Raw genomic sequence first — 13,835 nt, forward strand, 5'->3', positions numbered from 1 at the left:
CGTTCGCTGTTGGGCAAAACTTTCGAAAATTGGCCGCTTCCGGTGGCGCCCGGATTCCTTGAAAAAGCTGCTGCCGCGCCCGATATAGCCAATGAAAGTTAAAAAGGAAGAAAGCAAAAAAAAAATTTCATTTCACTTCGCGAATGATGCCGGGTTCGGTGCCGCGGTTCAACGTGTCCCATAAACCTCTCCTACCCCCCACTTCTCCACTTCTCCTCTTCTTCTTTTTTTTTAATTTTCTCGTGAAACTCACCGAGGAAGTTGCACGAGATGGGGATGTTGGAATCGTTTTCGTCTGATGGAAATGAGCGAGGTAGGTGCTAAGTAAAACGAGAAATCGCGAGACTGGAGGTTGAGGGGCAGATGGGGACGCGGAGAGAAGCGATGTAATGAGCGCGAAATGCAGGGAAAACGGAATAGAGAAGTCGTTGCTTTCGAGGGAGAAAAGAAAAGAACGGGACATATATATGTGCTAGCGGGGGAGGCAAACTTTTGGAACTTGCAGGCACATCTCTTTCTCTCACCCTCTATCTCTCACTCTCCCGCTGTCTTCCTGCTCCCTGAAAAAAAAGCAATAAGAATGAACCAGAGAAAGTTGAAGCCAAACCGGATTGGTGTGGGTGAGAAGGGCAAAATGCGTCGTCGGCTCGCGTCCCGTAAGAGGCATGGAGACGAATGCCTACCCACTCGATATATGGCTCTGCGTTAGCCGGCTAACGTTGCGAATCCGCCATGCATCAATAAGAAAGAGACGGCCAAGTGAGGGAGTTTGTCCGCCATAGCCACACCATTTCCTTTCAATTTCACCGTATTTTATCTCTTACTTCGCGCCTTCTCCCGATCCCATTGCCTCTCTCTCTTTCCTTCTTTCCTTTCGGTGGTGCGAGGTCAGTGAAGAGTGGAAAAAAAGTGTCCTCGGCGGCACTCTCCTGTAATCAAGGAACGACTCTGTGAAAGTAATAAAGTACGAAGGAAAGATAAATGTATAAACAGCCGCAGGACTGTTTTGGAAAGAGCGTCGTCCCGAGCTCTCTGCTTTCGTTTCAGAGATAGATGTCCTCACTATATTACCGCCTTCTTTGGCCACAGCTCTCGAGTCGCTGTAGTAGTAGTTCACGTCTACTTCGTTGTTGGTGCAGTTGTTTGTTGTTTGGTTCGCTCCTTTTTCCCTTTCAGGCTTCCGCTATCCCTCTCTCTAAATGGTCCAAACTTAGAAAATTGTGTGATTGCTCGCAACTATGCGACAGGCCGGCCCAGCAGGGTATTTTTTTTAGGCTGTCCATCTCTAAAGCGACTCTAACTTTATTGAACTTTTCGGCACCTATAGTAACGTATGTTTCACACTAAAGGCAACTGGCGCTTCCGCTACATTTACAATATTTGCTGCTCTGTTTGCGTTAGTTTGGGCAAAGTAAACTCAATCAGCGATCAGTGCTCCACTGAGTGATATTGCTTTGAGAGCGTCGACGCTAGAATATCTGTCGTCATTATTTATTTATTTATTTATTTATTTATTTATTTATTTATTTATTTATTTATTTATTTATTTATTTTAGGTGCTAAGCAATAAGCTGCTGCGCAATAGCCAGCTACTCGAGTTACCAGCACTTGCAGTGTGACAAGCTTAAAAGAGCATGAAAGAGCACGGTCACCTTTATGACTTAATTCGCGAAGTGGGCAGCGCGACCCGGAGGGGGGACTTTTATGATGTCACGCTCGGCTTAATAAATTGGAAATGACGCAAGAAATTGAGGATCGACGGCGACGTCATGCGAAAGTCCCCCCCGCCTCCCCCTGCATAATCTGTAATGTCATGGACTTTGACAACGTTTACGTGGATCTATTTAATGTACGCAGGCAAGGAAGTAGAATTGAAACTCGACTTAACGAAGCGATGGCCGCACTCTGTTTATTTCTTTAAATGGGGAAGTTCGTAAAATCGAGAAAGATACTTTTCTGTCCTTCGAAACCTAAAATTGCAAATTAGCTGCACCTGAAAGCTACCGCGGCGTTTTATTTGCCACTAACACACGCCTGCGCGTCTGAAGAGTCCGCGAGGACAGCCAAGACATGTAGCCTCCAATGTCCGGGCGACAGGCGAGGTAGATGGTCAGGTGATGCTATGGCACGTTGCTGATGTGCAAAGACATGGAGAACAAATGCTATGATTGTGTGAGCAAGCAGAGCAAGAAAGTTGCGAGGAGAAGACCCGTGCCATCTCTCGCATAAACCCTTAAATAACGAGAACACCCACCGTGTTCCTGTGGTAACATTTACAGGGACATCGAACCAGCATTGCCCCTAGCGCCAGTTGATACGTAAAAGCGCTACCCACTGTTAAGTCCGCTGTTCCTGGCATGGACGCGGCGTCCAAGCTCTTCTAAATGAAGCTATGGTCGCAACTAGTGAGGCTAGAGGTATATTAACGCTTCAGGGTAGCTGCGCACGCTCGAATAAAACCCGTCTGTGTCAAAATTAGAGAGATTACTGCATTTTTGTTCATTTATTTCCGGGAAAACTTCGTTAAATCGGGTCAAGGGCCGTGATAGCTTCGTTAATTATAGTTGGTGACAACATTGAGCCCAGTGGGACCCTGACGGGTAATGGAAATTTCTTCGTTAGATTGGGAAATTCGCAAAATTGGGTTTAGGGATATGGAGTTTTAACTGTATTACATTGCGTTCTAAAAATGAACGAAAGGATCAAAGTACAGCAAATGCCCGATTACTTTTCCTGCACAAGAACGAGCCGCTCTTAGTAAGACACGTCGATAGAAGTGACGACGCAGACGTTCAAGCGTGGATATTATGGTGGCGAAATTCAAATCGAACAAGTTTAGCTTTCATTTCTTCCCGTAATAGCTCACTGCCAAAGTTACAGCCGTAGGAATTTCAAGAAACGCTTTTGTCAGCCTAAACTGATGCAGTTCGAACAACGTAACTCATTAATATCATTTAGTGTCGAAGTATGTAGGTAATAAATCCGGGATTACGCCGTACGTAGACAACTTTGTGGACGTAATATTTAGAATAACAGAACAAGAATTGTAGGACATCCAAGTATTGAGCGGATAGTCGTCCGCCAGAGCGACACGCTTGATATGCATCGAAGCCGCGGCTGAGGGTGAGCCGAGATTGCACTGCGAGCTCCCGGAAGATGCCTCGCGGCAGCACCGTTTATCTCGCCCGCTGAAATCGATGTGCTGGTGCCCGGAAGCATTGGCAAAGCATTTGCATAAGTGACCGGCAGCAGGGAGAGGCTTATTTCGGCGGGCCAGTGCGACTGCATATACGAAGTCAGCGAAATAGTTCGGAGCCGCGGGGCCTGTGTGGCGGCATTCATTCTCTGCGGGTCGCTGCGCTGGCACTGCTCTTGGGGACGGCGGAGAAATGGGAGCGTACGCGTACTTTGTCTGGTGTATATATAGATCACAGGCTGCGACGTTGCGCGCTGCTGAACCCTAAGGCACGGCTTCGATTCCCAATCTACGCGTCCATTTGGAAAGAAATGCAGAAACGCTCGTATACCGCGTTTACATTGCATTTCAAGAAACGCTTGACACCAAGTTCTTCGCCTTTCGCACAACATAGCCACTATCTCCTGGCCGTCATACTTCATGAGTAGCGTATCAAATGTAACTTCACATTGATCATCGTGACAAAGGTTTTGTGTTGTGTAGGAACCGTAGTGTGGCTTGTTGTAGGGCCAAATGTGATGACTGTTTTTTCTTTTGTATTCCGGGAATGGTGGTGAGGGCTTCCAGTGGATGTAGACACCACAACGGTGACGGCGGCCTTGCTGCGTGCGTGAAGTTCGCGGGAATCGCTGTGCGATGTGCAGCAATAATACCTGCATGAAAAACACAGTGGGCGCCTTCACATTTACACGGACGGTTCAGTTTCCTCTACAAGCTCAGCAGGGTCAGTGTCATACCTGAGAAATCCGTCACCATAAAATTCAAGACGTCGCATTTAACATCATCGACGGCTGCAGAACTGACCGCCATCCGTGCTGCTCTAAATTCGTATAGTTGAAGAACAGCCGTAGGCATGGTCAGTCTTCTCCGACTCCAAAGCAGCCCTCCAGTGCATTATGTCGCCATATCGTCATGGACCAATGAACAGTTAGTGGCCGACATTAGACTGCTTCATCACCGTGCCATATAGAAGCAGCACAACATAACCTATCAGTGGATACCGGCACATTGCGGTATCTACGGAAATGACCGTGCAGATGAAGCCGCCCGATCCGCTCATGATGCTCTCCATTGTGTAGCTATACCGTTATCGAGAACGGACGCCGCTACAAGGCTTCGGTCACTTGCACGTGAACTCACACTGGCACAGTGGAACTCAACGGCATTTACCAACGCCCGTCTTCACAACTTGGACCCAATTCTACAGCTCCGTCTTCCGTCGGGAATAACTAGAGCTGAGGAGACGCTCCTGTGCCGCCTGTGGCTCGGGGTGGCCTTCACGAATGCTTACTCTTTTCGAATCGGAATGGCCAGCAGCCCGACATGCGGTAACTGCAGCTGCGAGGAGACAATCGCCCATCTTCTCTGTGAGTGTCCTCGCTTCAGTGCACCAAGAAGAGAACTGGAAAAAAATGTTAGCTAGACTTGACATCGCTCATTGTCGGAGGAAAAGGTCTTAGGACACTGGCCGAAACCGTCCTCGGCACGGAAAGCTTTGAGAGCGTTGTTGCGCTTCTTGAGGACAGCTAGTCTCAGAGACAGACTTTAAGCAGTATCGTTTATCGCATTACTGTCCTTTCTTTCTCTCTCTCTCTCTCTCTCTTCTTTATTTTAACATCTCTTCTCTATCATCTTTTATTCCCCTTTCCCCAGCACAGGGTAGCCAGCCGGTCTGAGAACTGGCTAACCTCCCTGTCCTTCCGTTTTTCTTTTCCTCCTCCTTCTTTGTGTTGTGTAGAAACGTACGCCTTATGTAATACAGCCCTTCAGGGAAAATAATGAAAATATTGGTTGTATTCATTTAAGAAAATCCGGAGTCATCCACTGCGCTTCGTAAGCCATAACCCGCCGTGGTGTTTCGGAACGTTAAACGCCGTAGTTTATTCTAGCTTCAAACGCTTGCGTAATTTCTATTTCTGTAGGTTGGTTGATTGGTCACTGCATTGCAACTATTGGTGAAAATGCCTCCTTCATGCGTAAATCATCGCCGCCGTTCTTATCTGCCTAGAAGTCTGTGGTCAATCGCTGGAGATTACGCGAAGTCGAAAATGAGAGGAATGGCAGTGGTGAGGTACGACTTGACCAATCTTGGTCTTCGCTCAACGCTTTCGTTTCCGATTTTCGTTGCAGGAAACCCAGCAAAGTTGCTTGGACTGAAGAGCAAGTCTACGAACTCAAGGTTCTCTACGAACGTTACAAGGAGGAGATGACACCAGGTGAGAGATCGGCAAGTTTACTGTCCACCTGCACTGCACTGTTGTTTTATCTTTTTTGCATAGCGCTTTATATGGGTGTATAATATAGTCGTCATTGACACTAAGAAAGTATGTCTCTGACGTCACGGCATTGATTTTGAGCTCTGTAAGTTCCAAATTTAATTCCTGATTAACTTCATGAGGGACGGTGGAGGAAAAAGCTTCTCAAAGAAGCTCAGTGAGCCAGTGTGCCCCCATTGGATAAACATGCAGCAGTCGCAAAATATACTACAGATAACGATATCATACCGAAGCTAAGCATTGCTTTCCGTCTTCAAGCATCGAAACTGATATTGAAGGCACTACACATTGTCGAAGTGATGTGTGCAAATAAACAAGAGTGACACACGGAGATAAAAACGCATGTACTGCACATGTTTAAGGACATCTTATGATTTACGAAGAAAAAAAAAAAAGAGTGCTAGAAGAACTAAGTGTTGCGAGCGAGCAAATACCTGATGTGTATGCGAAAGCTTTTGAAATAATGTTTAAACACACACCTCTCGAAATAAAAATGGCGCTTCCGCAGGAAAGGCGCCGGGAAGAGTAACAGAGGTTGGGGGTAGTCATGCGCTTTTCCGCTACTGCAAGTCACACAGCTTCTCAGGCGGGTTGTGTCTCCTACCTGAAAGAACGCCGGCAGAATATACGTTAGCGAACTGGCATATTGCTATACGCCACACTGCACGAACGATGTTTGTTTTGCTAGGCAATTTTGTATTATAACTTTAATGAATTCTCGCGCTGTCAGTGTCGATATAAGAAGCCTTATTCCCCACCCCAACCCATCCCCGCGGACTGACTGTCTCTGCCGTCGCTTGAAGGTAAGGAAAGGCAAGGAACAAACAAGGCGACGAGGGTGCCTCTTCAGGGCATGAAAACCGCATTACGGCAGGCACATACGTGCCTCTATTTCTGTTTTGCGCCGGATAGAAAAAAATAATAATAAAATTTTAAAAAAGTACCAAACGTACCGCTCGTAGCTTCCTGTAGCCCCCAGCACTTTCATTGCTTTTCAAACGCACCCACGCTGCATGTCATGCTTCTGCGCGCGGTTACGTATAACAGTCGGTTGCAGAATTTTTTTTCTTCTTTATTTTGTTGCTGTACAAGCTTCCCTTCGTCTTCCTTAATCTTCGTCTCTCCAGTGCATATGCGAGCTCGACGCCGCACTGCGCGCTCAGACAGGTAAATGAACTGAAGCGTAAAGGCTTTTCAGCTAAGCCCAAATGCGCCTCACGTGGCGGTCGCAGTGCTCGCGACTTTTATTGCTAATATTTTTTGGGCCGAGTGATGTATGCGCGATGTGTCTGCGAGTGCGGCGTTATGTATGAAGCATCCGTTGCCCTTTCTTTTCGCGCCACCAATGCTTCCTCCGCGCGGCTCGAATATCCTGTAGTCGCATCACTCTTTTCCTCTTGTTCCGATGTTGATTCCTTTTGCTTCGCGTACCGTGTGGCGTCACTCTCTCTCTCTCTCTCTCTCTTTTTTTTTTTTTTTTTTTTTACTGCGCACACCGGCATTACACAAGTCGCAATTCATAGTTGAACAACGTGATTGTTTTTCGAATCTTTGCGAAAAAAGCTTTTTTTTTTTCTTTTTGGTAAAGGCGCCAACCCTATATGTCTCTTTAAATGCGTGCTAACTCGAGCTTCTTGGTACATATTCATAGTGGAAACAGCGCGATACCATGAAGACAAGAAAGACCAAACAGGACTAGCGCTGGTCCTGTTTGGTCTTTCTTGTCTTCGTAGTATCGCGCTGTTTTCCACTGTGCTCATTCGTCTCATGAGTGGAAAAATCGGGCGTCCACAACACGAATGGTACCAAAGTTACTTCACACGACGTCATCAATGACTTTATCGCGCGACATCGTCGCTTCGTCAAAGGTGTGCCGACCTCCGGATGTAGCGCAACACAGCGTGAGGTGCAGAAAACTTCGGGGCCTCCTCCTGGAGGGCCTCCCCCTGAATATCCTGAACCTCCTTCAGGGTATTCAATCGACGGAGTACGTCAAATTAATGAGCGTTTCCTGAGAGGATAGGCTTTGATCTCTCTTGCGTTGCCTAGAGAGACAGTGACTTTCTAGTCAACATGCTATAGCTTTCCGCGATGGCGCCGCGACTTTTTATCACACAGTGATGACCCGAAGTCTTCCACTCTGAAGGGTCCCTGGTATCGCAGTATGGCTTTTGCATACTATCAAACCCCACGAACGCATAAATCTATGTGGCGGGCTGTGTGAGTACTCTATGGCCTACACGCTCAAAGTCAGCGCTCGTATTGTGTCCACCCTTTCTTAGTCCTCGTTCATTTCGCGCTGTTTTGCTTATACCCGCTGTGAATCGTTACCAACTTGCCCAGTTTTCAATCCTATTCCGAGTCTATGTCATCAATGACTAGACACGTGACGAACTCTGCGTAGCGTTATCACGTGGCCCCCATTACACGAAGAGCGTCATATGCTTTCATCGTATGCCTGCCGCTGGGACGGCAGTGTGGAGGAGTTTGTAGGGAGTAAATGTTACGGTCATTCCAAATAGAAGTTTGGTTCGTATACCTTTTCTATAGAACGTACGCTTCCGTTTCTTGAGAGTCGTTTCTTGAGTCACCAGAAAATTGTCACCATGATCGGCCTTCTATCTCGCTCCCCAAACACGTGCGCCCGGCTGTTGTCTTCCTTTTCTTCCTCTTCTGCTTGGCTCGCAGAACACTTGCGCCGACGTGTCCGGCGTGGGATGCAATAACTCTGACGTTCGAGAGAATGAATGCAAAGAGAGAGAAAGAAAGATGTCAATACAGAGAAAGAAAAATGGAAAGAAAGAGAAAGCGAGGACTTCTTGGTGAAAAATTTTTCTTGGCAAGGCTGAATTCGAACCCGCGTACCCACGATCTGAAGACGTGCGTCGTAACCACTCGGCTATCCAGGCACGCTAGCAGAGCATAGCGTAGCGTAGCCCTTTATAGTATAATATAGCAAGGGGGTGGGAAAGGAATGTGAGGGTAAAGCGAGGATAGAAAGGAGGGGGAGAGTAAACATAGCATAGAAAGAAAGAGAAATGGAGAGAAGGAATGGAACGAACGACAGAAAAAGAGAGAATCAAAGAAAGAGAGAAAGAAATATATAAACAGAAAGAGGAATCGAGAGATAGATAGAGGGAAAGGAAGGAAAGGAGGAAAGCTAGAAAGAACCAGAAAGAGAAAGAAATAGAAATAAACAGCGACGAAGAAGACAATAAAAAGAGATGGGAGACAAAGAAAGAAAGAGAAGAATCAAGAGAAACACCCCAGCTCCGCTCTTCCTTTTCCTTCAGGCCTGGCAGCACTCCTGCAAAGGTGTTTTTTTTCTTTAATTTCTTTAATTTTTTTTTTTCGTCAATGAGCCAACTGGTCCGCAAGAACGCCACGCTGTTGTCGCTTGCTGTACTATAATGCTGCATTTCGCGGGTGGCATTGCATAGCTTTATCGCGTGAGCAGTTCAATAACAATGTCTGGTTTTTTTTTTTTTTTTTTTTTTTTTTTTTTTTTTTGCCCGAGAAAGACCAGGACATTGCTGCGATGCTTCGCTCTCTTCTGTGCACCATGCTCATGCTTTTGAATAAGCTAAACACTCCGACAGCCCGAACTGCCCTGCAGCTGCTGGAGGTCCTCGATTTAGTGTTTTCGGCGCTTCAGTAATCACCACGGCTCGCCCACGGCCCTCTCAAAGGCCGCGATTCCCCAATGGAATGTCAGAGCGCTGATGTCATGTAGGTCAGAGGAGCTCCAGCCTCAGTGACTGACTGTACCCCTTTGCACGTGCAGTGCTCTCCTTCTTTCTCTCTCTCTTTCTATTCCCCATTCTCTTATCCCCAGTGCAGGGTAGCAAACCGGACGTTCGTGTGGTTAACCTCCCTGCATTTCCTCTTCTCGCTTTCTCTCTCTCCCTCTCTGGGATTTTACGTGTTAGCCCGACGATACGATTACAGTTCGCGCCGTAGTGGAGGGCTTCGGAAATTTCGAACACCTGGTGTTCTTTAACGTGCACCGACACCGCACAGTACACGGGCCTCTATCATTCCGCCTCCGTCGAAGCGCGACTTTCGGGTCAGCAGCTGAGCACCGCAACCACTGTACCACCGAGGCGGACGCGTAAGTTCTTCGAAGTAGATCTCTAGGTAAAGTCGCAAAAGGAATCGCCTTTCTTTCTATCGGTTCCTTGTGTTGTGTTTGTCTGTCGGGACTTACCCATCAGACCCTGCTTTGGTGCCAGTGTCGACCAAAGCGGTATAATACGTCAGCTTGCCTTTAACGTTTTTTTTTACCAACCATTTCTTTCCTTGTCGCAACACTTCAGTTCTTGGTAGTCTTTTTTTTTTTTTTTGCCTATCGTTCTTAATTTGTATCGTTTGTCTTGGAGGCCCTGTTTTCTAAAGGCGGCCATCGGTCCCTGTCGTCGCTCATGGCACAGCTGAGGCACTGAGGCTGCCGTTAGAGCCGATTAATGCTTTTCCGATGCCCCGACAAAGTCTGTTGTAAAAAAAAACTGCTGGCTGTTGCGACCGAAGCTCGAAGGAAAGTTTGAGCTCATTCTGTGCCATTTCTTCCAACTTCCCGAAGTTCAGTCCATATATTATTGCTGTTTCCACTATCTCTCGGCCTTCACTTTCAACTGTCGCTTGCAGCCCTGTTATCACGATTCACAAAATGGACGACTACGACCTTGAGAAACATCGTAGAATTCTCTCCGAAAGAAGTCAGTTTATAAGAATGCATTTGGCTGTTATTTGACTGTAAATCGAGTTTTTTTTTTTTTTCTTTTTTCCTAGTTCGTCGGAAGAGCTGTCATGATAGGTTAAGGCTTCTTAGGACGCCTGTAAGTTTAATGGGACATGTGATGCGTTTAATTTCGTTGCAGGCAGCTCGAAATTGGGTATATATGCTTTAAAAAGTCACCGGCTCTCCCAAATAAGCAAACATGCGAATTTTTAAATCTTGCGTATTCTCATTTCTCTGCTTTGTTATAATTTAATTCTGCCAGGAATTAGATATGATTTCTGACGTAGACGTGCATCTTTAACCCATTTACTCCTTGTTTTATGTTCACTGCAGACAAGGACGTCGTCGATCTCATATTGGAGCACATGATCGACGACTCGAGGACACGGCGCAGCGTGCTGTTGCAGCTGAAGCACTTGGGGCTCATAGATAACGTCAAGGCTTTTACGAAGAAAGCAAAGTGAGTTGGCTTTCCTCCCAGTGAGGGTGACTTTTAAATGCGAGGTTCAGTGAGCGTATCTGATTCGTTGTATGGATCCACTTTTGATTGTATTTTTCCCTACAGTAGCATTTGCGACGCTGTTACACCCGATGGTGCTCCTCTAATATCCACACAGGTGGCCACACATCTGTAAGCTTAATTGTATGCGGGCATTCATCTTTTAAGATACACCTACCACTCCTTCACCTTCTATTTTTCGTCCCCCTCCCTCCCTCCCTCCCCTACGACGCTGCGCCGTGCTCCCAAGCGTCGCACGCAAAATGCACATCTGGGCTAACTGGTATGTGTTCATCTTCACGGGAGACTCACTGACAGACAGGGATAGAGGAAAAACGAAACGATGGCACATGCCGTTATCTCATTTTTTAAAGCGAAGCTTGCTGTGAGTTAAATATTTCGGTGTCGGCGTTGTATGCGAAAAACCCGGTGCCGGCGAAGGTACACCGTTCACGTGCGTAATTCTATGCGCCGTTTTCCGACAGTTGATGCTCTCTCGATCGTGGACTTGCCTGCCATCAGTCGTTTGTGATATGGCGATCTCATCTTTTATCGAGGTGACTTTTCATTTGAGGTTGCCACATTTCATTGTTGCTTGGATATATGAACGCGTGACCTCACGTTCCGGTGACGGCGCCGGAACGTGACTAATTATGGCACGGCTGCCAACTGCGTAGGCGCGCCCTCACGCCACGCCCACAAATTAGAACCGTTTCGCTTCCGCCGGGGAGAAAAAAGGTTTTGTGATAGGAACAAAGAAAACTAGTAGGTCCGCCACACATTCGCCAAGCTTCGCTCGGCCCCATTTTCCTGATAGGGGAAGGGCTCCCCAATTTTTACGTAACCCTCCGTCGCATTCGGCAGATGACGTCATGTTTGCACCCCACCCTGGATAGATCTGCCTCGAGGCTTGCTAAAATGGCTTAGACATTTCAGCGTTGAGGAGCACGCACCCATGTGAAAGCCATTCCTATTTCAACTCCCTCTCTCTCTCTGCTGCGTGCTTTATCTTATATATATATATATATATATATATATATATATATATATGTACGTGCTTGGGCGTGAGCTCGTGCGTGCTTGGCGTTAATCGACGGCGGTGATTCCCCATTCCCGTCCAGTGCCGGTGGTACCCGCTACGCTTATTGTTTGTGCTAACAAATCGTGGCCAGCGCTAGCTGTCCCGCGCGCCGAGAAAAATAGGAGCCACGCCTTCGCACCGTCCCCGACCCCCGGACATTGTTTTATCCGTTTATTTTTCCCACCACGCGTGGTTCACCGTTTTATCTTGTCCTGTGTCTCGCTTTGTTTGCTTTAACGCCTGTTTATGTTCTCTCTGCTTGAGAGAACCATGCAGCCGCGCTGCATCGCGAATAATAGACGTAAACGATGGGAGCAACGTGACGCGAAAAGAGAGAAAAACATAGTAAACGTCAGTTTTCCGATTGGTTGTGGGCGTCCAGTCAGTGACGAATGTTCGGCGGCATCGTCATCGAGGAAATAGATTCATAAAACTGCACGCTCTCAGTCGAATGACAACGTGTGCGCGCATCGCACACATTAGTCCTTATGAAAGCCAGCTTCGCTTTTGTTTTGTCGCAAGTCTGCCCCCCCCCCACCTTTTTTTTTTTTTTTTGCGTGGTACTTGTAGGTCGGAGAGGAACGTTTTCAAACTTTGTTTTTTTTTTCAATTTTTTTATTGCGTCGATTTTCCATAAACGTATGCAGCAAGTTTCGGTCGAATCATCAGGCCAGCGATTGTCTCACGCGAGCATTTCTGTATTTTTCACGTGTTTCAGTAGGGAAATAGTAGCTTCACCCGAGCTGACGCCTTTTCTTCAGCTTGATTTTTCCATGCGGCCATAAAGCAATAAAGCTATAGTTTCGTTTTACATTTTCTGTGTAGTTGTTTCTCTTACTTTTCGCGCTTTTTTTTTAAACTTAGCCCTGGCTAGATTAGGCATTGCAGAGCTGGAGTAATCTAACCCGTCTTGACTCTTTTTCTTTTCTTTTTTTTTCTTTTTTGTTTTTGAAGATGTCTATGGCAGGTAATCTGGTGCTTTTTCAGCATTTTTTGAGTTCATCTTTAAAAAAAGAAGCACCATGTTCTGGGCTAAAGTTGGGGGAAGAAGGCGTAAGGGACACATCTAAAATAGAATGTTTTTTGGAGAAAGCAGGTCTTGCTAAAGTTTACAAACAAGGAGTTACGTTTGCTAACTGTCCCTCAATGTTAGCTATTATGGCATACGCTGGTAATTTCTTTCTTTCACGACAGTTCCGCTTAGAGAAATTGCTCGCAATTTTCTTTTTAAGGGCCAACGCACCTTGGAGAGGTGAAGACGTGATTGAACTTCGAGAGCTATTCGAGAAGTACCGGGAATCGACAGGTGAGCATTTTTCTTTGCCTTTCTGTATTATAACCGTGGTCGCGCGGGCTGCCTCTGCGTCGTTGTTAGTACACGCCGCTTCTCTTTTGTTATCGCAGACATCATGGGCCAGATCATGGAGCACCTCAGCGTCAAGCGACCCCGGCACCGCGTGGTGGACAAGCTTCTCGAGATAGGTCTCGTGTGCAACCGCGTGGAGCTGCGCAAGAAGCGGGCGCGCACAGGTGGCCGCGGAGGCCGGCAGCAGCGAGGGTCGGATGACTCCGGCTCTTCCTCCGACGACAACGACGAGCGCATCTACGGCAAGTACCTCTTCTGCTGATAGAATGTGGCGAGGATGATGCGGTAATTCTGCTGTCCTTGTTGGGAGCGCGAGAGGGAGTGTTTGTTACTAGAAAATGCGAGGTGGCGCTATCCTCCGTTGCCCGTAACGGAGCATGGCTCAGTGTCTGCCGCGGTGGTGCAGTGGTTACGGTGCTCGGCTGCTGACCGGAAGGTCGCGGGTTCGATATCGGTCGCGGCGGTCACATTTCGATGGGTGTGAAATGTTGGCGGCCCGTGTGTTGTGCGATGTCAGTGCACGTTAATGAACGACAGAATGAATGCCGAAATTTCCGGACCCCTCCGCTATGGCGTGCCTGATAACCTTATCGTGGTCTTCGCTTGTACGACTTCAGGAATTATTATTAGCAGTGCTGAGCTTCTCAGGAAAGACAGTAGGGCAATAAAACAATAGAAG

General features: G+C 47.2%; 1 protein-coding gene across 5 annotated transcripts in view; it reads left to right on the forward strand.

Moving 5' to 3' along the window:
* Positions 1-13,835, forward strand: part of LOC119393729 (protein timeless homolog) — a 528,180-nt gene that overhangs the window by 269,038 nt on the left and 245,307 nt on the right. For all 5 annotated transcript variants that reach the window (XM_049416331.1, XM_049416330.1, XM_049416329.1 and 2 more), the window contains exons 19-22: positions 5,327-5,412; positions 10,544-10,670; positions 13,023-13,096; positions 13,195-13,398. In XM_049416331.1, the coding sequence (XP_049272288.1) occupies positions 5,327-5,412; positions 10,544-10,670; positions 13,023-13,096; positions 13,195-13,398 (491 nt within the window). The remainder of the gene's footprint in view (positions 1-5,326; positions 5,413-10,543; positions 10,671-13,022; positions 13,097-13,194; positions 13,399-13,835) is intronic.

The sequence above is a fragment of the Rhipicephalus sanguineus genome, chromosome 5 (assembly GCF_013339695.2).
Source record: "Rhipicephalus sanguineus isolate Rsan-2018 chromosome 5, BIME_Rsan_1.4, whole genome shotgun sequence".
Lineage (NCBI taxonomy): Eukaryota > Metazoa > Arthropoda > Arachnida > Ixodida > Ixodidae > Rhipicephalus > Rhipicephalus sanguineus.